Source organism: Thunnus thynnus, chromosome 21 (genome assembly GCF_963924715.1).
Source record: "Thunnus thynnus chromosome 21, fThuThy2.1, whole genome shotgun sequence".
Lineage (NCBI taxonomy): Eukaryota > Metazoa > Chordata > Actinopteri > Scombriformes > Scombridae > Thunnus > Thunnus thynnus.
Genome location: NC_089537.1, coordinates 6,890,170 through 6,916,897, shown reverse-complemented (window position 1 = coordinate 6,916,897; position 26,728 = coordinate 6,890,170). Strand labels below are relative to the sequence as shown.

General features: G+C 40.3%; 1 protein-coding gene across 1 annotated transcript in view; it reads left to right on the top strand.

Moving 5' to 3' along the window:
- The window catches only part of cnksr2a (connector enhancer of kinase suppressor of Ras 2a), a 50,082-nt gene that overhangs the window by 13,266 nt on the left and 10,088 nt on the right, over nt 1-26,728 (top strand). Inside the window, exons 3-19 of the mRNA XM_067578665.1 lie at nt 936-1,138; nt 8,168-8,255; nt 8,719-8,760; nt 10,997-11,116; nt 11,644-11,703; nt 12,024-12,092; nt 13,955-14,101; nt 15,474-15,586; nt 15,715-15,869; nt 16,199-16,288; nt 18,469-18,683; nt 21,185-21,236; nt 24,035-24,210; nt 25,414-25,487; nt 25,610-25,681; nt 26,399-26,466; nt 26,562-26,659. Coding sequence (XP_067434766.1) covers nt 936-1,138; nt 8,168-8,255; nt 8,719-8,760; nt 10,997-11,116; nt 11,644-11,703; nt 12,024-12,092; nt 13,955-14,101; nt 15,474-15,586; nt 15,715-15,869; nt 16,199-16,288; nt 18,469-18,683; nt 21,185-21,236; nt 24,035-24,210; nt 25,414-25,487; nt 25,610-25,681; nt 26,399-26,466; nt 26,562-26,659 — 1,842 coding nt within the window. The remainder of the gene's footprint in view (nt 1-935; nt 1,139-8,167; nt 8,256-8,718; nt 8,761-10,996; nt 11,117-11,643; nt 11,704-12,023; nt 12,093-13,954; nt 14,102-15,473; nt 15,587-15,714; nt 15,870-16,198; nt 16,289-18,468; nt 18,684-21,184; nt 21,237-24,034; nt 24,211-25,413; nt 25,488-25,609; nt 25,682-26,398; nt 26,467-26,561; nt 26,660-26,728) is intronic.

Here is a 26,728-nt window from a genome sequence, read left to right as displayed (position 1 = left end):
TTGTTTGTTTCTTAATATATAACAGCATTAATTGGTTGAAACTGATCATTGAGCAGAAGTTGAAAAGATCAGTTTATACAAAAGTAATTTAATGAGTGTGTCATTGTGTATCTAATTTAAATAGGGGTTGGAAATAGGAGTAGAAAAATTACTTATAGCATGAAAACAGAAATCACAGACAAGCTAGTTGTAACTTAAGGATCATCAATACCAGACGAGCAACTGGAAGATATAAAGGTCTGGACAGGTAAAAGTGCCATGTCTTGTTCATGTAACTGGAAAAATAGGAAAAAGTATTTCCCAAAGTAACATTTAAGCAGTTTAACAAGTAAACAAGTTGGTTTTGTTACATTCTGATAAGACATAAATAATAATAAATGTATTGCACTTCAAAGGAAAACAAATCTGAAGCACCAACTGTTAAACACTGACGTATGTATGCTGCAAAAGGCCAATGACAAACATTTCAAACTCTGGAGTCCAAGTTACCCCACCGGCTTTGAATTTTCTGATGAAGTGATGAACTAATTAACTATCTATGTACAATTTTCCTGTTTCCTTTATGTTTGTTTGTTTTTCTTAATGTTCTTTGTTCTGTTTTAATGTTGATATCCTTACTTTATGTGATAAAAATGTGAAAATCAGTAAATAGATTCAAGCAAAAACATAAATAAGCAAGAGTTTTGATATTTTTTGAATCTATTGAGTGTCTTTCTGTTGGAGTCAGTATGATTATTTTCTCTCTACTGAAAATGTCATAAAATCATTAATATGCAGCAGACTCCTTAAGAAAAGCTGGTAAACATGTTGACAAATGAGATTCTAATTTGTATTCATGATGGTTCATTGTCTGATGGTCCAGCTAATCTGTATGTGTGTGTGTGTGTGTGTGTGTGTGTGTGTGTGTGTGTGTGTGTGCGTGTGTGTGTGTGTAGAACTCAGGTCTGGAGACGGAGAGTGTGAGGACTCTGGCTCACAAACTCGGCGCCTCGGCCAAAAACCTGCAGAACTTCATTTCCGGCCGCCGCCGCAGCAGCCAATCAGAAAGCAGAAGCTCGCGGCGGCTCCCCAACGATCTGCTTACCTCCGTGGTCGACCTCATCACCGCCGCCAAGAGCCTGCTAGCCTGGCTGGACAGGTAAGGCCCCTCCATCACTGTGTTTGTCCTGTACACAGATTCAGTGTGTTTATCCAAAGGAAGTAACTCAATGTCTACACCTGTTAAAGATTCCTGTGTTTACACCTATTCAAATGTTCATGTCACTGGACAACTCAAGACAGTCAGCCGGTAAAAGGGGTAATATCATGCTTTTTGTGATTTTCTGTCATTTATATACTGTGATAATATCGGATGTCTACATTAAAAATGGTCAAAATTCCAAAATTTGAGGTGAACATATGTAATAATGCCGCCTTCAAGTGAAAAACCAGGGCTTCAGACTGCTCTGCATGCAACATTACCTCTACTTCCTCATTGAACTGACGTCAGATTGTTCGCACATGCCCGCCAACCGCTGTCTGTTTCATAGTCTTTGTTGCTAAGGTTACTGCTACGGTTATTCCATGTGTTGTTTGCGTTATCCGATCGGATTCCGGCTCAAACACGTACGGATGTGTTTGAGAAGTTTCCATTTCAAGTAAAGAAAAACAAGTGAAATCCTACTACAGCTGTATGTTTGCGTGGCCTCTGAAGCCGACCAATCAGAACAAAGTGGGCTCATCCGGAGGGGGGTCTTAAAGCGACAGGAGCTAAAACTGCCTGTTTCAGACGGAGGCTGAACCGAGGGGCTGCATAAAGAGCCAGTATAAGATGAATAAGGAGTGTTTTGAGCTTTATATCATGCAAAGATGTTCCAGTAGAGCTCCAGAATATAAATATAGACCTGGAAATGTGCATGATATGTCCCCTTTAAAATGACTGTGCATTAATAATATAGCACCACATCCGTTCAATTTGGGTTTAATTACCTTGACGTTTCCCAGTCGTAATTATGACTTGGATGGTGACTTGAACCAGTATTTACCAGTCAGAAACTGATAATTACAGTAACTCCCATATGACACGAACATGAAATCACGCTGTATCCTCTCTCCTCTTGCTCTTTGAGAGAGTGATAGATGGTGAGAGGGGTTATATCAGGTGCTGGACGAGGTCCATTAGTTTAATGTCTTTCATCTGGGGCATGAGAGAGAGGCCGCGGTAGTTTTGTTTGGCAGCAGGGCACTTAGATTTGGACCATATTTTTATGTTAGGACATTAGCAACAGAATGATTAATTTATATTTGTCCTTTTGTTAACTGCAATGAATCCTAAGTTCATAATTTTCCAAGTCAATCAATCAGTTAGTCTTCTTTTAGTGTCCCCGAGGGGAAAATGCATCGCAGCCAGGTGACATCAGTCATTTATCAGTTAAAAAACGGTACCAAGAGATTAGCTGAACCTCCAGACAGTGAACCACTATGAATACAAATTATGAGTTCCATTTATTGCCAAAACCATCCTTTAGCAAAAATAAAAAAGGATAAAAGAAGAATCCCGCAGTAGATCCAACTTACACAGATTCTGTGACATCTAAACTCTAAAGCTCTAAAACCTTCACCTGCTATCAACTAGCAAAACTATTATTATTATTTTTTACACTAAAGAAACTTTGTATAACTAAAGCTGTGAAAAAAACTAAACAGACCCAATTGAAAGCTCTCAATAAATTGAATAAAGAAACATTTTAATCTCACAGAGATTGTCATTAAATAGATTCAGTAGAATCTACTGAACATGATATTTTTAGGGGAATATCCACAATTAAAAGATTATAATATTCAATATAGAAACTAGAATTATAAATCTTCCCTCCATTCAAGTCTTTTATCCAGCACCTATAAAAGTATTTTTTATTCTCTGTTTTTCTTTTTGTACAACAAAGGCTTTAATCTGCAAAACAAAAGACTCTCCTGCACGTTTTTCCTGCAGATGTCGGTTGTTGACATCTTTTGAGAACTCTGTTTTTTTCTCAAGAAATAATGTCAGACCTCTTTCTCGCCATGTTTCTATGTCTCTCCCTCGCTCTCTTCTTCTCTCTGTCACTTCATTTATTCATGACTCGACACGATCTCCTGAACACAGCACACACACACACGCATGCGCACATACACACACACACACACACACACACATCAGATACAGAACTAAAGGTCTTTGACATCGGTTCTTGAAATGCCAGGCACCCACATCTGTCCTTGGGCCATCTAGACACACATAAAGAGCCACGTCCACAAGCGCGCACAGACCCCCGTAGAAACACCCACACAGGCTCGCAGACACACACACCCACACCCGCGCTACACTGACACACACTTATGCAAGCGCGCGCACGAACGCCCACGCACGTGATGCAACTGTAAATGGCAAAAGCGACATAGAGAAAGGGATAGACTCAGCAGAGCCGGCACTTGATGCTCTCTATTCATCATTCCTGAGACATATCTATGTGTTTGACTGCTTTTATGTTTTTATCCTCTACGCTATACTTACCGAACGTGACTAAAAGACCGATTTCCAGCTGTGCGAGGGCACGCCGATATATTTAAAACACATAATCGTTCATTGCAATAAAATCTCATCTTCTGAAATTGATTTTGGCTGCCTTGAAATAACAAATGAGCGAGTAAAACCAGCGGATTTTTAAAAAAAAATTGAAATAAGAGCTGCGTGTTGAACTAACGATTTCCACACATCGTTACGCTTTCCCCGCTAGGATCTGCCTCGCGTTAAAACCCGCAATATGACTCCTTTCTTAAAATGTTTACGACAGATGCAAATGAGCATGAAGCATAACAGTATAGACGCTGAACTTTCATCTCTCTCTGATTGCTATTTATTAGAGCTCTCAGGGACGGAGGAGAAGTGCAACAGCAGTTCGGCGCCCAGCCAGCGAATCTACAGCCTTTTCTTGTTTCTCTCTAATTGACTTGAGAGGGCATTTTACAACCTTTTCATGTTTAAAGTAACACTTGTCTGCACAGTACACATCTTTTTCCTTCTGCCTCTGATACCCTGATCTCTCCTTATATATATATATATATATACACAGTATACGCTCATCTCTCTTCCTCTGTGGAAACGAATATGATTTCCATCTCCGTTCCTCTACGCAGACATCAAATCAACAACCTTCCTCTTTAGATCTGCCAGGGAGAAAAGTGAATTCATCTTTCCACGATGACTGAAATTTGCAGATGCGTTTCTGTCTCTTTGAACTCCTCATTTCCTTTTTATATGCACATTTGAAAGCACCCACCTACCGTATGAATTAATAACACAGCATAAGAGACTACAGGTTATGTGTGATGTATTTTGCTGATAACTTGGAAATACAGTAGTTTAAGGAGCGTTCTGGGTCTAATTGGTACTTCTATTTTTAACCAGTATTGTGAATGAGCACTTTAACCTTTATTCATTCAGGGGAATTTCACTTTTCCAGGAAAGCCTCGATTACATTCACACAGTTAGCTGCCCAGTACAACCACAGCCTGCCACTTAGCAGCTCTGCTGGAGCAGTTGGGGTTAAGGGTCTCGCTCAAGGGCACCTCAGTGGTGGTAATGAAGGAGGGGCAAGTGCTGCTTCTTCACTCTCCCCACCCAGGTTTATCCTGCTGGTCTGGGGGGTTGAACCAGCATTCCTCCGGTCACAAGCTTGCTTCTCTAACCTTTAGGCCACGACTGCCCTAAACGTGAAATTCTGATCAAGACATAGCAAAAAAACAATTTATTGTAATGCAGCCTTTTAAGACCAGATATGATAACGTTTAATGTATCTCATCATGTCAAGATACAGTGATATGTTGCCAAGATTTAGTGCAAGAATTTGAAAATTTAGAAGAACAAAAGGATGATGGTGGAAATAGGAAATCTAGTGCGATTTTGTGTGAGACAAAAGTTGACAATCATAAGAGAAACGTGGTGAAATCTTCAGTTGTCAATCCAAAATAGTGTCCTAGATCTCACTGTGAGACTCGTCCACCAATGACTGATTTGTGACCAAAGACTAATAGATGTAGCTACTGAATTAAGGGGAGACATATATTGTTATGTTTAACTAGTGTTCAAGTTGAATGATTTAAATCCCCATAAATGTGATGTGCTTATTATGAAATGCCAAAAAAAAAACCCAGAGTAGTATAGTAAAATTAACAGCTTTTTTTTTAATTTAATGCTTTCAAACAAACATTAAAACATTTTCAAGTTAACTGATCACAATAATTTATCATTTCTATGCTGAATGTTTTGCATGTTGTCATATTTTTGAGTCTTTACATCTGAATGTGATCATTCAGTGTATCATCTGCAGGTCTGCACTGAAATGTCAAATGCACCTTCCTCTCCTGCTCGCTCCCGCTGTGATTGGCTGCTGTCTGATTCATTCAAAGTCTGTCTGTTGTCAGTTGATTCACCGCACACCTTTTTTCTACAACTCAGGAAGGATATTAAGTCAAATGGAATCCGAGTGAAGTCAGGAGTCATTTGTGTTCAGGTCAAAGTTGAGTGTTTGCTTTTGATTTGAAGCCTAAAGTAATCAAATTAATGACTCGAGTCCACATCTCTGAGCCTTGAAGCCTTTCTGAAAGTTTACTGTTTAAAGTAGATGAGAGTTGATGCCAGAAAAACTGAGCATCATATTGTGGAAAAAGACAAATAGCTTGAACACTGAATTAAAAAAAACAAACAGATCATTGACTTAATGTTTAATGTGTCATAAAACCAATTAGAAACCAGTATTCTCTGTGGTCTTGGTATAATGAAGAACAAAAGCCCTCGGTGCTGTAGAAATATTAATGATATCAAAAATAACCAAAAAAGAAATGGAAACTTCAAAACTAGAACTACAACTACAAGTGTGAAACGGACACAAATGGAGTCTTTCTCTGCCGGCTGTTTAACGTCATCCGAGCTGGAAAACAAAATGTTGTTCGAGCGTTGTTCGAGGGTCGGTGCATGATGGTTTGCAAACAGTCTGTGTAGCCTTAGGTCCTGCATATATATAGCACACAGCCTCAATACTGATGACCCAAATCACACACACACACACACCACAGATACACCATACACTAGAGGCTGTGGCCGAATTTTAATCTGGGTCTTTAGAACAAATGAAGTAAAGTAATGTGTTTCTGTTGTATATATATATATATATATGTATATGTTCTGTATATCAGTAATACTGTTGGGTTTTGATGTCATTGTGTCTGAATGCAGTCATTAGCACCCCATTAGCCGCAGTACATTCCTTATCATTAACACCATGTTCACACCTGAATAGTGTGTTATGTCCAAATCAGCCGGGGCCTCATTTATAAACATTGTGTTTGCACAAAAACGGCTCTAAAGACACCTCTTCTCGCAGGAAAATTGGTTTTTATAAAAGCAGACATGACAACACTTCGGTGGAAACTCTGAGCGTGCATACAAACATTTGGGAGACATTGGGAATTCGATGGTGCCAATGGCAAAGCAAAGCATAATAAATCCACAAAGGCCTAATAACTCCATTCAGACTAGTCTATTTCACACAAGAACATCCAGGTCTTAACAGTGCATTTGTTTGTTTCTAAAGGATTGAAATGACACATAATCAATGTGAGGCGTGTAAATAGGTGCGCTTTTGTGATAAATAACCGCACGTCTTATTTACCTGCTTCATTAGAGGCTTCATCATTCAGCCTGAGCTGTTGTCCTCCCGTCTCTCAGTGGAGGAATATAACTGTCAAGGCAGACTCCACTTAAAGGATAATTCTGTTAAATTACAACTCGATCATCTGAATGGTCTTTTAAAGAAGTCTGCTGTTAAGAGAGCAGAGATGCTGTGCTGTTCCCTGAACCCTTAAATTAGATAAATTATACGTTTTCTTTAATTGGTCACACCAGAGCTATGACACTGAGCAGTGTAGGTCAACCTTTGACCTCTCTGGGGTTTTTTACATACTACTGAATGACAAGCGTTATTTGCATTGATTTACATTGTATGCATTTATTCACAATGGACATTTTGATTAATGGTAGTGTATATTGGCACACAGTATGAGGCTTGTGCATAAGTTCATTAAAGGAAAAATGTACAATTTGGGATATTAAACGTTGTTATACACTGTTCATCTTTTGTGCATCAGTTACATTCATGTGTGGCATCAAGCACAGTTTTATGAATGAGGTTGCAGAGGTCCACTTGTTGCTATGGCAGTGCACCAATGTAACGTCCCACCAGTGCAGAAGCTGCCTGCACATCATGGCGGCACAGCTAAAACCTGAAATCTAAGATTTACACTAAACATGAAGTTAGGTTGCATTTATGACTTTATTCTCGAGCTGTTTATAGTTTTCTGAACGGTGTTTAAATAGTTGATCCTCAGCAAATTACAACAATTAATCCATTATCCATTAATCAGTTGAGTCATTTGTTCAGCACAGATGCCAACCTTCTCTTTTTCCAGCTTCTCAGATGATTTTTTTTAAAAGCTTTTCTTTATTTTACATCACTGTAAATTGAATATCTTTGAGTTTTTGACTGTTTGTCAGAAAAACAATAGTATAAAAATTCAATGAATCTAAAAAAATAATCAATATATTAACTGATAATGAAAGTAAACACAGTTACATGTATTTCTATACAACATATTTCAAAGGAGAAACATCAAACTCTTTATTAGAAATTTACATTCAGAAAGAAAATCAGTTCTGATATTTTTTTGAGTTTTACATCATTTCATGAGGTCACCTGTTCACAGTATGATAATCTCTTATATTGATATGTAAGAAATAATATACCTTCCAAAATGATTTTAAAATGTTTTTGCAACCAATAAAAAACAACAAACAAAACATACAAAAAAAATTCAAGTGAAATGTCCGTCACACTACATAAGCAACTTTATATTTCTTGATTTATAATGCAGGTTGAGTGTCACAGATTCACTCAGGAATGAATCACTCACTGAATTTCTATGTATGTGTCCACACGATGTCTGTCGCGTGTCACCTCCCCCTCACCCCTCCACCCTTCCACCCCTCCACCCCCCTCTTCCTCCTTTAATAATGGCCCTGTCCATCTCTTTACATTATCGAATGCAGCAGAAACATTATAAGACATACTGGTGTGTTATCTGTTCCTCCCAGGTCTCCTTTTGCTGCAGTGGCAGACTACTCAGTAACCCGAAATAATGTCATTCAGCTCTGCCTGGAGCTCACCACCATTGTACAGCAGGTGTGTGGAATTGTTTGTGTGTGTGTGTGTGTGTGTGTGTGTGTTTTGAAGGCTGATAGCTCTTATTCTCCTCCACTTGAAGTGTGAGGCAGAGGGGAGCTGCCGTGGGTTGTCATATCCCCCGAAGAACGGTGTGTGTGTGGGTGTGATGCAGCAGTCTAAGACTCTGCTCTTTGCATCTCTGAGCGAGACTTGATTCTTTTTTGCTATTTACGTCTTAACAGTCTGTCTTTTTTGTATGACTGATGTGTGTATAAATAAAAGATAAATGTGTCTGTTTGTGTGGGCGTATTTTTATCCGCGAGGGCATAGAGTGTGCAGGTGTAGGGTTCAGTAATGTGAGGCCCAGACAGTATACAGTGTGAGCGGTGAGATGGTTTGTTTTTGAGTGGTTTTTTTTGTTTTTTTTTGAGCGAGACAGGATGTTCTGCTCGCGCCACATTAAATTTTGCTTGTCCCCCAGGACTGTACGGTGTTTGAGACGGAGAACAAAATCCTTCATGTGGTGAGTTTCCCTTCCTCAGCCAGCTGTCGCTTATTTACTCTGTGTTGATGGGTAGCGTTCTGTTTTCGTAAGACCTCACATTCCCTCGTATCCATTCAGATATTGAAGTGTCTAAATAAATCTCAGCGACGCCTCCTGTAGCATTTTAAAGTTTGACATTTCAGGAAAAAAATGTACTTTCTAGCCTGTGCGTTAAAGGATAGGTTCAGGTTTTTTCAAGTCTGTCTTAATACAATACCAACGAGCCAATACGCACATAGAAATGGGTCTTAGAAGCTGTAAAAAATGACTACTCTCCGTATTGACCTTGAAGTTATTCCCCCGTAACGAGACTACGCTGTAAGAGATGAGCTCCACAGCTCTCGCTCTGAGCAAATATGCATTGCAAAGTTCAGCTGAAGTTAATGTGATGCTTCAGGAGTCTCGGTTATCTAAATTGAGTCGGTATCTGCTGAAGTTACAGTCTTTTTGTTTCGTTCCTTGCCGAGCTGCGGCGGAGGGGTACGTGCTAGTCGTCGCATGTAGATCCTCGCCAGAACCGGCAGGGTGAACGGACCACATGCTACGTCTTTATTTCCTCTCACCCCCCTCGTCAGCTGTCGTCAGCTTAGCCGGTACGATGTGACTGTGTTCTTCAGATGTTTTCTCACAGCTCTTCTTCTACTGAGCCGTACAAACACTGTCTTTATGTCCATTTTGACAGCTTTTAACCACAAGTCCTCTGGAATACGTTTCTCTCATTATTTGTTTCTTTCAGACCACACCAGATAAACACAGACACATATCCCAGGTCTTAATAAGCACAGAGCGAGTCGAGGTCTGAAAGACGAGGATGACAGCTGGAGACCTGCTCTGAGATGTCACACACGCACCGCAACACTCAAAATTCAAAAATATTCCAGCTGTCAAATCTGCAAAGAAAAAAAAAAAAAAACACTCAAGTTTTTTCTCTGAGCACGTCTTGAGTAGAAAAAGCTGCATAACATCCTTACTACCAGACTACCAGAATGTTCTGTATCCCTCTGCCACAGCTCAGACTGGAACATCATTCCAGGGAAAAGAGGGAATTTCATACTGTGCAGACTGTAACTTTGGAAGATACTGACTGGTGTTCGCTGACTCAGACTGCTGAAGCCTCATTTTAGCGCCAGCTGAATGTATTTTTGCACAGAATGAGGGCTGTAGCTTTTGGCTCCCATTTCTTTCAGTAGTACAGTACAAAAAGTACAAAGTAGTAGTGATAAAGTGAAGAACAGTAGTAGTAATTTGTACCAAATTGCACCACTCTCTCTGTAAAACATCTTAAAAATTAACCATTGCATACCTGCAAATTACACTCACAAACTTCCAGGATATCAGTATAAAGCTAAAGCACCTGTAAAATAAAGTATTAGCGAACGAGAGCACTCTGATGCTAGCAAGACTCAGAGGATTTATTCAGCAAAATGACATTTTAAAGTACAAGATAGTACGTCGAGCAAAAAAATCTAAAATATGAAGAAGCTTATCATACTCCTTAGCTTATCGAGCTGCCAGTACAGCTTTCAAAAAGAAGAAGCATGACAGAAAAAAAAAGTTTTGGGAGCCACTGCTGTGGATTATCCAGAAAATACGCCGTCAACACTTTTCATTCGAACTAAATTTCTGCCAGGGAAATGATCCCTAAATCAGTCGTCAGCATGTTCTGTGGATTATCCAGAGTCTTCAGTTGTTTCTGGAGAGAAATATATTGCTGATGAATTTTTCAATGCAGTGAGTCTCACAAATGAAAACTTTATTCATCTCCGTTGTTTTAGGGGGGGGAAAAAAAAACAAGGCAAATAAACTGACGCTAAGTGAGAAAATTGGTTGAAATGATGCTTTAAAATGCTACAGGAAGCAGCAGAGAACAATAATAAACCATAGCGATGTTAAAACTGGGAGCTTAGATTTAGATTTGAAGTGAAATCCGGAGCAAGAGACGCTGCTTCATTAGACAAAAGGCCAAATATGTTTACTGTCCTCTGCAAACACGAAGCCAGAACCTTTGATTAAGAAGCTGAAACATTCTCTGAGGGGAAACACAAGGATTTATCAGAGCTAGAGTCATAATTTTGATAAATACGAGGTGAAGGTTGTTCCTTTTTTTTGCTCTTATTTTCATCTCTGTCTTCTTAATGAAGCACAGCCGGTGAACCTGTTTGTTATAAAAGCTCCGTGTGCCGCTACTTGTCATCTCTTCTTCTCTCCTCTGTAGTGTAAGACTCTGTCGGAGGTGTGCGAGCACATTGTGTGTGTGTCATCGGACCCGCTGGTTTCTCAGTCGGCCCACCTCGAGCTGGTTCACCTCACTAACATCAAAACCTCTGAAGGACTGGTAATGACTGTGTGTGTGTGTGTGTGTGCGTGTGTGTGTGTGTGTGTGTGTGTGTGTGTGTGTGTTGAAGGGGATTGTTTCATTCGGTGGCTGAGAGAGCTCAGTGAAACCCGAGCAAATTGAGAAACACATTTGTCCCTTTGACGACATAAAGCTGCAACTACAGAAACACTGCAAGTTGCACTAAACAACACAACTAAAGTAAACAACACGATATATGTTTCTGTGGGAAAACTAATAAAAACGCTAGTGATTAGTAAAAGGTTGTGTATAGTCAATATCACCAATGATCATTCAAGAAAACAATAGTGAGCCTGTTTACAAGTATCATCAAGTGGTTGACGTATTCATTAGTGTTTGTTTTGTTGTGTGGGCGGTGTATGCAAATTGGCAGATGTGTTCATTAATTTGCTCTTGTTTTCTTCAGTCAATTATTTTTATTCATGTGTATGTGAGAAACTATAACTAATACTTCACCTGCAGCTACACAATCTCCTCTTTTCTTTTTATTTCCTTCTGTCTGTCAGGGGATGTACATCAAGTCGACCTACGACGGCCTCCACGTGATCACAGGAACTACTGAAGGGGTAAGAAACTCACGATCCTCATGTTTTACACAAGCACTTAGCTTTATCTGAGACATAAATAAACCCCAATGTAGCTTATTTCCCTCCACGAGCCCAGAGGTCGAAAAGTATCGAAAACCCAATCCTTACTCAGAATATCTGCAAAACTGACAACATTTGGATCCATAACAGCATATCAGATTCCATAGAGATTCCTCCGCAAGGCTTTTCTCTCTTATAGATATTTAAATACAGTTTGTTAGGAAACTTCCACTCTACTATGCAGGGATCAATAAGCTCAGATCAATTCATAGTCGTCTGTCTTCTCTCTGGCTTTGTAGTCTCCAGCTGACCGCTGTAAGAAGATCCATGCGGGAGATGAAGTCATTCAAGTCAATCATCAGACTGTGGTGGGTTTCCTACTGTGTGTGTGTGTGTGTGTGTGTGTGTGTGTGTGCGCCTATATTTTCTAAACATACACAAAAATATATATTCATAAGTCTTGTGTGCTTGTGTGTGAATGTAGGTATTAAATCTTCCTGAAATGAACAAAAAATATACAAAAAAATATCTTTACTAGATAGGACAAAATGCATGTTTACCGTAAATCTATATATATTTACTTTTCAGTCAGCCAACTCACACAGGGTAGATTATTATCTACATACAGTAATAGTGTTTGGCGTCTAGGCTCTGACCTAGTTGCTCCCCACAAGGAAACATTGATCAGACACAGCACGGAGCGAGGAGCGACGATACTGATTTCCCCTCCCAGGGGAAGACAGACTCAGAGCCTACAGGTGGATGCTGGGATGGAGATGGTGCTTTTGAAACGCTGTATGAAAGGCAGCGGCAGCGAGCAGGCATGGCTCATGTGAGCAGTGTGGCAGCAGGCGTGCAGCAGAGTGTGGGCAGAGCACTCAAGACTTAAGTACGCCGCCATGATAATAAGGGTGTGTTGGATATATGTTACGGTGAGGAGAGTATTGCAGTATGTGAGTGAGTTGGGCTGCCTGAACTAGATCACAGGTGTTGCTTCATTATTTGAGCAATTTGTGTGTTTCTCAACTGATCATAATTGACATATAGGCCTGTTTTCTTTAAAGTAACAGTCCTTAAAGTCCTCGTCCACTCAAAAATATGTTTTTTTTTCTTGCTCTTCCAGTCGGATGTTTGAGCTTCACTGAGCAGAATAATATATGTGCAGAGTTTGTTTTCACTTTCATCTGCTGATACCTACGAGCATGATTTGTGACATCACAACTGGTTTGGAAGCCAATCATGGTCCAGTATACATGTGGAAACTTGAAGCCTCCAGTGCACAAACACTGAGAACAGACTTTTCAGACATCTTGTGTCCAGCCGTTAAACCTTTGAAATGAAAAATATTTGCATATTCATAGATTCTGGGGGTTTTCAGTGAGGGAGACGGAGGAGATTTTAAGGATTTTTAACAGGGTGTTTGAACTTTTTTTGTGGGGAAACCAAGTCAGACACAATTTATTATCACTGACTTTGATCTCACTTATTTTATGTCTTAAAACATGACTGGATGGGATCTTTAACATCATCAGAAAAGATTCCTATAAACAGTAACTTTCACAGTAATATTTAAGCAGTATGAATTAGTCAGTAGTTAGTGTTATATAGTCATTGTGTTATAAAACCTGTCAATCAAATTGGGAGTTAAAGCCAACTTCTGTTTACATCTATAGTCCAGATTGTAGTTTTACAAGCTGCAAATGCACACAGCAAGTATTGCAAATAGTGTAATCAGATCTTCGACACCTTCTCTGCACCTCCTCTTACATTATAATCAGATCTCAGGTCATTTCGGTAAATACAATTAAGATGCCTTTATGAGAGAGAATCTCCCCAAACGGAGCAGACGACTAAAAAGTCAGATAGTAGACATTTTTACTTTTTGTTTACAGTAGGTTTTTCTGCACAAACAAAGAGTATTGGCATGGATTTGTGACTGAATATGAAAGATGTATGATGAGATACATTTGTTTTCACATTGAGGGCAGGTTACATCACATGAAAGCTCTATAGATAGACTTCCCACCTCCACACTCACTTGCCTTGCACAGAAGGCTCAACAAGCAAGATCCAATCACGACGTGGACGGAATTCAAACTACGGGGCTGCTGCGTATACAGTAAATGCTAGATACGAATCAGGTCGTGTTTGTACTGTTCATTATCCAGATGATGATAGCTTGCCAGCAGGTCAGCATGTACTTTGACCCGCTGTCCTCTCGTGTCTACAGGTGGGCTGGCAATTACGTAACCTGGTCGGCTCGCTGAGGGCCGATAAAGGCGTCGTGTCCCTGACCCTGAAGAAGCGTCCGCAGAGCACGCTCAGCTCCGCCCCTGCGCTGCTGAAGAACATGCGCTGGAAACCCCTGGCTCTGCAGGTGGGACCAGCTCTACCTTTTATAGACTTTATTAAAGCACTGCACTGGCCCACATAATTCCCCACAGTATTCCCTTTCCCAGTACGGCTTCAGCTAAAGCGTGTAATTAGGTCAGGGTACTGTGGCTCAGCATGGTTTTGTTTGCAGGCTGAAACACACTGGGATGAGTTTGAAGGGAAAACTGATGGCACCCTCCACCCACATTCCCAGAGCTGCTGCGAATTATGAAATGTATATCCCCAATTAGCGCTAATTATCTACACAATCAGGAGGAAACACAAAGGAAAACAGCAGTACTCTTCTACCCTGCATCACTGTTTCTGTGTGATTGCATTAGCTGAGTCTCAAAGAGGGTAATTCGGGTTTATTACGGCTCGGTGCTTATTTTTTTTTGTAGTTTTGGCCATCATTTTTGTTGGTTACTGTAAGATAAGGTCTGAAGTCACCAAAGTAATTACTGAGATGATGGGAACAGAGTGATATCAATATCATAAGAGCAGTCAGACAGTTAGATGGGTTGTAAAAACGCTTGCCAGATTGCGACTGTGTGCAGCTACGACTCTCAGTACTGTAGGCCAAAGCAGTATAACGTAAATTCATGGGCCACCCTGCAGCCAATCTTGGATGGGTCCCCTCTGCACCAACACTCGACTACTGCATCCAGAAATCAATGAAGTTCATCTGTAAATTCTGCTGATCTTACTTTATCGTATTGTTTCGGGGACATCACTCTAGTATTTTTGTTTCACCTCAGTCATCTTTGCCGTTAAAAGTTTAAAACCTGTCTGATCATCTGACTGTTTCTTGCTATGTCCCTTTTTTTTTTTTGGTGTTAGCGATGTCGCCAGTGTTCCAAAGCAATTAACTTGTTGACTACAGTGTTATTACTACCCATAAAAATGATGGCCATAACCCAATAAACCCAAATTATCTTTTAAAGCCTCTAAAAACTAGGTTCCAGAGTTTAAGTATTTCTCTATAACGTTAAATAAAGTTAAAGTTCATAAAAAAAGACATTAATATTGAGTTAAAGACTTCAATTTTTCCAATTTCAGTGACAGTGGCCCGGCAACAGAAGTAAACAACCCAACAACTGTCATCAGATTTTGATTCTAATGTCGCTGAATGTTAATTAGTGCACTGACGAATGTGATGTCACCTTTTTCACCCAATTCAAACTATACACAGATACAGACAACTAAAACTGTTTTAACCTTGGCAGACACGTGTGTGTGTTCATGTAGCGCCCGTTTTAAAGAGGCTGATTGAGAAAATATGTTTTAGCAGCCTTTAAACTACTAATCAATGCAAGATGTTCAAGATTCTAGAAACCTGAAAAAGAAAGATCAATTGTCACTTTCGCCTCCTGCAGCCAACCAGAAGCCCAGGCAGCAGTTCGGCCACACCCTCAGGCACACCCACCAAGAGCTCCGCCCTCCAGGACCTTTACATCCCGCCTCCGCCCGCTGAGCCATACACACCCAGGTAGCGTGTTTTTGTGTGTGTGTGTGAACTTTTCACTCTTAAGGAAAACGTTTTAACAAAATGGAATAGGAGCTTTGACTTTGATGTACGCTTGTTTGCCGGTAAATCTGCCTCTGCTGTTGCCATAGAGATGAGACAGGAGCCTTGTCTGGGGATGAGGCATCCCGTAACCATGGTGGCGTCAGTGTTGCTAAGCGCTCTGAGTCACCGAATTCCTTCCTGGATCAAGAGTCTCGCCGGCGAGATGAGGAGGAGCCTGTTTACTGCACCACGCCTACATATGGTACGCTCTTATGATGAGAGTGTGGTGTGTGTGAGAGAAAGAGAGAGAGGGAGAAAAAGAGGAAGGGGGGGATTGAGTTCGATCTCATTCTGCTGAATTGAGCCACTTGAGCCAAAAAACCAATCATGAGCCTGTGAATCCACCTGCCAGCCCAAGGTGGTTAATAATAAGTTTTAAAAGTGTTGGAGCTCTGAGAATAAAACTTTAAAAAGCCTGAAATCTTTGCAAGAATTTTAAATATCACACATCAGCATATAAAAAGGGAGAGTCAGGATGATAAGTTTTGTAATTGTGTGTGTGTGTGTGTGTGTGTGTGTGTGTACTTGTAGGCAGGCTGAGGCCCATCTCCATGCCTGTGGAGTGTAACTGGGTGGGCGACTATGAAGACCCAGCCAAGCTCAACAGAGAAAGCCGCAGAGGTGAGTGCCAGCGTGTGGAGTGCATATGCATGTGTGCGCACCTCCTCGGGAGCCTGTTAGATTCTGTTAAACGTCCCCGACTCTCCGTATTATGAAGAGATCAGTGTGCGGAGATCAATGCGCCTCCATCCTTTTCTCTAATTCTCTCTGTGATTAGCATCACAGAGAAACGAAATAAGAGGGGATGAGAAGGGGGAGGGAGAGGGGGGGAAAAAGGTAGACAGTCGGCACAAAGGCAGAGAAAATGAAAGGCAGTAAGAATAAAAGAGATACAAAGAGAGGAAAAGAGACGGGAGGGGAGGGAGGGGGGGAGAAAAAGGAGGAGGCAGAAAAGGAGGGATGAGAGGAGGCAGCAACAGAAAAAAAAAAAAAAGACGATTCTCCCTGACCTCCACCTGAATCACTCACACAGTTGCCATGGTGACGCTGACAGCAGCTCTTCTCGGTGTCTCATTTTCCACTGGCCGCTGCCTAGCAACCAGGGGAGGACCGGGTGGGAATCGTGGAGAGAGGTAGTGAAACCTGAGTTTCCTCCCCTGTGGCGCGGTGAAACGAAGTTTGGTTGGAAAAAGATGGAAGAGTGTGTCTTCTGAACAAAATATATCAATAAACACAAACACAGATCAGCTCATACATGCATGGACATGTTCTCCCTTTCACACATGCTCACAAGAAAACAGTATTATTGTGTCCATCACTATAGAATATGATGGAGAATATGGATCCAATAGTGTCTCAGAAACTACAAAAACTAGTGTTTTTATTTTAGGAAGTGACTATTGGTATGGATTCCTTTGTGTCAATAGTCTGTTTATTGTTGGAATTATTACGCATGCACACTGGTATTGATATTGCAAGATCACATGATCAAATGCAGGTGATACGCCAATACGTCCCATGATTTCGGTTAGAATGGTTAGGTTTACGCCAAAAAATCACTTGGTTAGGGTTAGAGAAAGATCATGGTTTGGGTTAAAACAGTGTGTATGTGGTAATGTGGTAAAAATGTCCCATTTAACGGCACTAAAATGCCTGATGTAATGGTAAAAAATGTCTGGTTAGTGGTCTATAAGAGGTCTGCCAATAAATTTTGGAAAACTACTCCATTCCATGCAGCAGTTCTGTAGCCGGTGCCGTAAAAATAACAGAAAATCACAAAAATCATGATATGTCCCTTTTAAAACAACATATTATTATGCTGTTCTGAGAAGAACGGCTGTTCTCCCTCAGAAGGCAAAAACGGTGTTCAGACTTGATGTGAAGCAAATGTTTAGTATGAACACAGCTTTAATGTTACCTTGCGAGGCACCTGGATCTGCGAGATCACAACATCACAAAGTCACGAATCCATCTCGTCAGTCTTCAAGTTATTCGCTTGTGTCCGAACAATCAGCGTCCTATGAGGATTCTCACTCGAATCCAGCTGCCTCACAAGGTAAGACGGTGATAGACAGATGGTTCATCCAATCACCTGTCAAGCATTTTTTGAAAGTGCGTGCTCTTTCTTTTCCAAACAGTCTCCAAGCACGACTTCTCAGATGGTTCCGTGTAACAAACCGTCGTCAGGTTACCTTTAACGAGGTGGAAAAGTTGGGTTTGTGAAGTGTTTGACTTTGATGCTGGTTATTGTGGTTCTTATTTCTTTTCATTTAACTGTTACTATGATCTTTTCTTAATGATCATGTCAATAGTTCAAGTACTTACAGAGGACGGACAGCTTGACAGAGAGATAGAAACCAGAGCCCATTATTCTCAAAATAACTGATCAGCCTAATAATGATGTTATGATTAAAGGTCAAAATCTGAAACTCAAATGTATTATTTATTATACTCAAACATCACACGTTTCTAATTTTGATGAAACTTTGTGTGACTTTTTTTTTTTTTTTTTTTAGATTTAATCTTTAATTAACCCCCAAAAAACTTAATTGGGATTAAAAAATCTCTTGATAGGCAGCGATGTCACTGCAGAAAAACATGCATATGACACTGCAAATGAACATTTTGAAGAAAAAACATCCAGAAGATGCGAAATTATACTGCAAACCTGACACCTCAGACATCCCTGATGCAATTTGCATCAAGGATATTTGTGACATAACTTGACACATTTCTTTTAAAATGTATTTGATATAAAGATATTTTACTTAAATGTGTTCTGTGGTTGGTTCATTTCACAGAAGCGTCACTCATGCGTTATGTGGGACTGAGCGGTGGGGAGGAGAGGACCGGCTCTGAGGATTACTCCTCCCACACGGCTCGTCCGGGCAAACGGTCCAATGACACGGCCAAACGCGCCAAAAGGCGGAGTCACCACAGCCAAAGCCCCTCCCACTACGTCCTCCAGGCAAATCAGAGAGATTCTCCACCGAGAGACCCAGCCTCCATTTATCACGTAAGTCGCTGATTTTGTTTTTTTTTTCATATTTATTATATTTTTACATCAGCAAGTCCAAAGACTGTTTTTACTAAGAAACAACACTTATGATATAAATATTTTAAAAATCTTTCACCCCTTCAGTTGGTGCCTTCTTGAACTTCTCTGAAATTATTCAGTTTTTTTTAAAGAAATTCAGTTTTTGTAAATAAACAGCACGTACAAATGTTCATTAGTGAACTTTAGAGATGCTGGTAGGAGGGTTTTGTTTCCTTTGGATGGAGCCAGGCTAGCTGTTTCCCCGTTTCCAGTCTTTATGCTAAGCTAAACTAAGCTAAGCTAAGCTAAGCTAAGCTAAACGTTTGCATATTTACAGTACAGATGTGAAAGTCTTGTTGATCTTCTCATCTAACTCTCGACAAGAAAATATATTTGCATATTTATCAAAATGTTGAACCACTCTTTTAACAGAAAGCCTGATGAAAAAACACCACAGTAGCAGTCAAATTTAGTGATTGACAGCACAACAATGCCACTGTTGTCAAATTCTTTCAATGGAAAGTAGCTAAAGCCTGCTTGAAAAGTTGCTCAATGTCACCAGATGATGTCATGTACTAATTAGCATATTTGTGATGTCATTGCATCATATTTGCATTCTGCCTAGTGTTAGAGGGTGTCAACCTTTTACATCTGGCTGCTTTTCTCCTACTCTCTGTGCTCATATATACTGTGTTTTAATACAGCTAAATTACAAATAAAGCTTTTCTCATTTACACATTTTTCTATTTCTGTTGTCAGACAACGGGACGAGTATGAAATAGTGACTGAAACGCAGCCCATTAAGACTACATGTTTACCAGCAGTCACTTCCAAACCATTTCCAAGCTGCTGCTCTGCTAAAATTCAGATTTTATAACCAAAACGTCGTCTGACAAAATCACCCCTACACATAATTTAAAGACAACAGCTGTGCTGTGATATCGGCTATATTAACATGTAAAATAATCACTCAGAGAGAAAGTTAGAAGCAACAAAATATCTTTCTTATCTTTTCTCTCACACAGAGCACAGCCTCCTGATCTGAAACCAGGAAGTTCAGAAACAGGAATGAACTGTGTGATAGTGAGTGATAAGACAGCGATAAAGGTCAAAACCATCACATTAAATTGTTTAAAGTGAAACAAAGGAGGAGTAAACAATACAGATTAGTGATTAGTCCTTGGCAACACTTTGCACATGTGCATCTCATTCACGTCGATGTCAGCTGCTGTGATGACTGAATGTGCTGCTCCGCCTCTCTGCCACTCACTGAACAGAGTAGATGCAGAGAGAGGTCTGCCTCTCACTGGCGGGGCAATACTGGCGACTCCTCTATGGAAAGTAGTTAAGGTTTGTCCAAAAACACTGCTCTTAGCAATAAAGACGTTTCTATCTGCAACTTCTACCTCAAGTTGCAGGCAGTAGCTTTAAGATTGCACTATGTTTACACTGTAGATGCAAAACCAGACATACAAACAAGGTTATGTAATTCCTCTGACTTTCCCCTCGGTCGCATCCTCACAGTTAAAGTCTTGTAAAGAGTTTGATAATGCATACTGGATGTAACAGGCAGAGAAAAGACGAAAACATTTGAGCTTTTTCCCCTGATGAAAAAGTGCAAAAGTGAAGTGTGATCCGAGCGAATGCTGACTCGTTATTACCCCCTGTCACTTCCATGACATCTGTCCGCCCTGCCTGTCCGTCTGAGCGCGACGCTCTTCAGTCCAGACAGTCACATTGACCGGCGGTGACCTTATATATCTTGACAGTATCTCTTTGGAAATTAATAGTGTTTGCGTTTCTGTGTTTGAGCGTGTGTGTGTGTGTGTGTGTTTACAGTGTGCGCGGATGCTGCGATGGCAGATGGCGTGTCAGTGGGTGTGGGCGGGCCCATGTCATCTGTCCTGCTGAGCGTGGGGCCGCGAATGGCCGAGCTCCAGGCTCTTGACGCGTAGTATCGTGACATCAGAGCTGTTCTGTTGCCCAATCTGACCTGTCGAAAGAGGTCAAATCACAAAAACGCGCTGGCGAGAGCTGAACGTTGTCCCTCATGTTTTGCTTACTGAGGTTTCTATTTAATCCCAGAGGCACCTGACCTCTGTGTTCTCACATTTCCTCCAACTCCTGGACGTCCTATTGTGCCACCGTTCCTCCCTTCCTCTCCCTGTTCTATGTTTAGAAGGTGTGAGAGCCGCTAAAGTCCTCCATGAGGTTGACTTTTCCATCCGTACCCCACGTTTGTGTGTGTGTGTGTGTGTGTGTGTGTGTGTGTGTGAGAAAGAGAGAGATAATGAGAGAAAGAGTTTCCCTTTATGTCAGTTTGTCTTCTGCCTCCTCTCCCCGTCTCCTCGGCTCCCTAAGATCTGTCATCTTTTATATCCCAGGATTCTTTGCAGTAAAGAAAGGCCACTGATTCATCCTGACAACCTGCTCTCCCTTCCTTCCTCCCTCTCTTCTTTCTTCTTTCTAAACTCTCTCAGACATACCAACAGTCCTCCTCTCTGCAGTCAAAGAACAGGAAGAAGAATAAAGGTAAGCGGTGAAAGCCACCTGTTTCCCTTTTTTTTTTTTTCCCACCACAGTGCGAGCAGGAATTTCTCCCCTCACAGCCCAACATTCACCAGTTGCGGTCACTCACTCATTTGCTCGCTCGCTAATGGATGTTGTGCAAAAAAAAATAAGAAAGCAGCTGCTGCTTTAGTCGAACCAATTCTCTTAGGAACATTTTATTTTATGGGTCTGTAATTTTCTAAGGATTTCCTAGAACGTTTCATGGAAATAACATATTTTGGTACTAATTATAGGGAAAATAGAGACAAAACACTGGTGTTGAACTGTGTGCTGACCTGTAGACAGATTTAACATACAGTGTTTGCATATTCAGTTGACCTGCTGTGCACTGATTATAAAACTCTCTTAAGCTAGGAACTAATTGTAAATAATTACTTTGAAGTGTACCGGGGCCAATGCCGGTTTGTCTTTTGTGGATATTTTCATTTTTATCACTAAACACAGACATGCTTTACAAACATCACCCTCCTCATATAACCTCCTTTTGTCAGAGCCCTCAAAATATTAAATTTACAATCATATAAAACAGAGAAATGCCTTAAATCTTCACATTTGACAGCTGGAACCAGCAAATATTTGCTTGATAAATTACTTAAATGATTAATAAATTATCAAAATTGTTTTTTATCCATTTTCTTTTTATCACCTAATTGATTAATTGGCTGATTATTTCATTTCATTTCATTTTAATGCTATTTGCACATTTATTTGGTCATATGCTGCATTTATTTTTATGCATATGTGAAAGGACACTTCTCATTTCTCCATTTTAATAAAGATTAGGCAATCAGAATTTCATTATGTCATCTGGTGAAATAAAAATAAAACTTAAACTGACAGCAGCCAATCAGGAATTGAGACTGGATTATTGTCCGCATTTTCCACCATAAAATCATTTAACGGTCAGGAAATACCCTTTTCTCACATTTTGACAGATTTCGACAGACTTGACTGCAGGAGAAGCAGCTTTTTGTCTGTACATTTCCTGTTGTCCACATGAACAATCACGTATTACAACCCAGTGATTCAGCATTTCTTTACACTGTGAAGACAGAAACTACCAGTGAAATTTCTATGTATAGCAATGAAGTGTAATACGCAGCATTTTTAGACTTTTTTTTATCATTTCTGTTTCGTTTCCTCAAACCAGTGACAATAACTAAATTGAGATAAAAGCAACATCCGAACCAGATGGTGTCACTTCCTCCTATTAAGTCGATTTCGCTTAACTGTCCGTTCTTTAACTTCCTGATATCCGTTTCTTTGCCTCTTTGACCAAAGCGTTTTTTTTTCCGTTCACCACCCTGACGAGGATAAACATGTTGGAAGAGATGTTTTTTTTTTTTTCCACAGGCCTTTCCCTTGTTTCACCATCTGCCATTGTGAGAAACTCAAAAAAGCTTAGCTCCATCTGTACATCTCGGCAATGGATTTGTTTGTTTACAGCAATTAAACCAAAGTTTTGAAATGACTGTGGTGATGGCTTATTGATGCTTAAAGCGGCTATAATCAATATTTTGTATGGTAACAATGTGTCAAATGATGATGTCAGAGGCGTGGCTCGTAGTGATGAACCTACAGAGAATCATCAGCGACTCTGCTGCTTTATAGCGAGTTTCAGCTCATTGTTCAGCTGTCTGGCTGCAGCTTTACTGTTCTGGTTCACTCTCAGTGCTTTCACAGTGTTGTTTTCAGCTGCTGTTTTCAGAGAAGAAGCTCTAAAAAGCCACTGTGCACTACCTGTTCAGCACCAAACGGCAAACACACACAGTTAGCTGTAGACCAGCTGGTGAACATAGCGGAGCATTTAGCAGCTAAAGAGCCAGATATTTCCCCCAGGAGATGAGGAGAGAGCAAAAACAGAGCTAAAAGAGAGTGAATATTGGACTTATATTCACCAGATAGAGAGAAACACAACTCCAAATGAGTAATAGCAAGCCTATCAAACAGGTAATGAAATATTACTTATTGCTTTGATCCTGGCTGAGCTAATCTTCATTTTTTGGAAAAGTGAATATGTCACTTCAAAAGCAAGAAAACTCAAATTGGTGATGGTATCAGTCTTCATCTGGAGCTGCTGCAAAGAAAATGTCTTCTGAGGCCATTTTTGTACACGTTCTGGTTCAGGGTGTATAGTCTCCTCTATATATCAGACTATACAACCTTTTAATTATCTGCAAAGCAACTCCAGACTAAAATGCGTTTCACGTTGCATGTTTGAACCTTAATTTCTTGTGTCTAGCACTGAGGGAGAAAAAAAAAGTTGTTTCTTTTTGAGATAAAGTTCACTATACGCTGAACTTTCCGTCGCCACAGAAATAAATGGATATTGAGTTGCGTTCCCTCTTGTAAAGCCGTGAGACTTTTGATAAAGCACAATAAAAGTTTCTTCGTTGTCCCCGACTGGCAGCCAAGTTTCCCCGGTAATCTCTAATGAGGAGCCTGCTATGAAAAATGTTACAGGGCTTTTATGCCAGGCAATTTTTTTTTTTTTTTTTTTTTTTTACTGCAGTGCAGCAGTGTTCTGTCAAACCCAGAGACTGAACTCCTGCCAAGAATTATTACAACATTAGAATATGGCATTTTCTGAAAGCTTTTATTCACACTACAATGAAAGACTGAGAGAGTGAGCACTTACAAGCAGCATTAGTACAGCGCTCTGCCTTTTAAATGACAAATTGTCTTTCTTGCAACTCATGCTTTATTATTTAGTCTCTGTGTTTGTCACCTTTATGTTTTCCCAACCCGTGTTTTTCTAGGACGAAGTTTGGCCTCCCTGAGTCGGAGGCGTGTTTCCTGCAAAGCGCTGGGCAGAGGAGACTGCGAGGGCTGGTTGTGGAGAAAGAGAGATGCCAAGGGTTACTTTTCTCAGAAGTGGAAGAAGTACTGGTTTGTTCTGAAGGACAATTGCCTGTACTGGTACATCAATGAGGAGGTAAGTCTACGCTTTTATCTCTGTCCTCTCATTTCCAGGCTGTCTGAATTTTTAGTTTTGGTTGTAAAACATTTAAAATTACAAGTGTCAGTTTTCCAAATATAACAAAATGTAGCATGTTACATAGTGTTAAGGAAGCAGTGATGACATTTTTACAAAATCTGTGCTTGCTGTAACTTCGTAGGAGCTGTGCAAGTTATTGAAACGGAGAAAATATTGCATACAAGTTACCCTGAAGTCACAACTTCATGTTCAAATATAACAATTTCAGGATGAGCCCTGAAAACTTTGCAGCAGGTTTTGAACAATGAAGTAAAAAAAAAGGATTCAGTCAGGATAACTTTTAATGAAGTATTTGACCTATTTAAAACTGCTAGGAGCACTTCATGGTCTTTAAAGAGGACGTAGAATGCTTTTTGTGATTTTCTGTTATTTTTTATGCTGTTATAATTATGTATGTTAAACATGGTCAGTGTTCCAAAACTTGAATGTACTATATGTTAATGTTTATGTTAAAATGCTCTCTGCAAGTCAAAAGCCCAGGGCGTCAGCCTGCTCTTAATGCTACATTTGCAATGTTAGCTCTACTTCCTTCTCATGATGTTTGTGCATTCCCACATGCAGCCGTCCGTTCTGTAGCTTTTGTTGCTAAGGTTGTTCCGTGGTTTGGTCATGTCCGTTCGCATATTTCGGATCGAATTCGGGCTCAAACATGCGCAAATATACTTGAGAAGTTTCCTTTTCGTAGCTTTCAAAACCGCTAACCAATCAGACCAGAGTGTGCTCATTAGAAGCCTGAAATGACCATTGACCAATGACCATTGACCAGATGTTTCCATTTCAAGTAAAGAACAAGAAAAACAAGTGAAATCCTACGTCTACTGTATGTTTGCGTGGCCTCTGAAACCGACCAATCAGAACAGAGTGGGCTCTTAAAGCGACAGGAGCTAAAACAGCCTGTTTCAGACAGAGGCTGAACTGAGGGGCTGCATAAAGGGCCAGTATAAGATAAATAAGATTTTTTTTTAAACTGTAAATCATGCAAAGATATTCCAGTAGAACCCAAGAATATAAATATAGACCTGGAAATGTGCATGATATGTCGCCTTTAAACTCTTCTACTAAACACTTTATCATTGTCACTTCCCATAATCTCATTATTTATCCTTTTCTTGCTGTTTTTTCATCTCTTTTTCTGTTCAGGATGAGAAAGCAGAGGGTTTTGTCAGTCTTCCAGAGTTTAAGATCGACCGGGCCAGCGAATGTCGCAAGAAGTAGTAAGTGCATGATGAAAACAGGCCTATTGCATATTTATGCGTATGTACCTTCGCCCGAGACTGTGTGTGTAAATGCGTGCCAGCAAAAAATAAACTCCCTCTGTTTCCCCATGTCTCTCTAGTGCTTTCAAAGCATGTCACCCCAAGGTCAAGAGTTTCTACTTTGCAGCAGATGGAGTGGATGACATGAACAGGTAAATGCAGATGAAGGTTATGCGGTAGGGAGCGAACTTCCTGCTGGGTGGTGAGAGTGCAGCTTCCTATTTACTGTCCCCAAAACACTAAACAAATATGTTTTTCGTGCGGTACTAAAAAAAGAGGCCTGTCATGTTGGGAAGTGCACAGAACATTATTTGCAAGATATTTACATGGCGGTTTTCAGTGTCAACCTGGGCAAAGACTCTTCCTCCTGCTTTTTTAATTTGCATAATGGTTTACAAAAAAATATGTTATAAGTTATTTCTCTCAACAGCAACACAGTGAAACACACAACCGTCTTCTTTTCAGAAAGATGTAACGAAAATGCAGAAATAAATTGATTTTTAGTGGAAGCCTACAGTTACTTCGCTCCACTTTATTGCTTTTTTTATTATTTTGTGAGAAAAAAATTATATTTTGTGATACAAATGTGCTTCACCAGAGCTAAAAACATAATAAACTTCCATTGCGTCTACTTTTTTCTCCATTTAAGTGATGTATACTTGCTATTTGCTTCCACTAAGCTATCATTATTTAAAAATATTATATTTTCACCTCTTGGTTGTATACAGCATTGTGTGGTTTCAGTCTCCAGTTCCCTTTGGTCTTTATATTTAGAGGGTGAAACAGCATCTTTTATATGCTCTTTGTGGTTTATATAGTGTGTGATACTTCCAATTATGCGTGCAGCTATTCTCTTTATGATCTGTTAGATGGCTGAGTCGTCTCAACATGGCAGCTGTGGGCTACGCCGAGCGAGAGAGGATACGCCAGGAGCAGGGTGAGGGTTCACTCAGTAATGATGGATAGATAGATAAGAGATGCTGCAGTATCTAACGGTATCTAACAGTACGCGTGTGTGTGGGTTTCCTGCAGATTACTGGAGTGAGAGTGAACACGAGGATGACGCCACCTCCAGCCCCAAACAGGACAGTCCCCCACCTCCATATGATACCTACCCACGGCCTCCATCAGTGAGTCACACACACATGACTGTATTACATACACACTGACACACACTTACTTACCTGCTTGTATAAAGA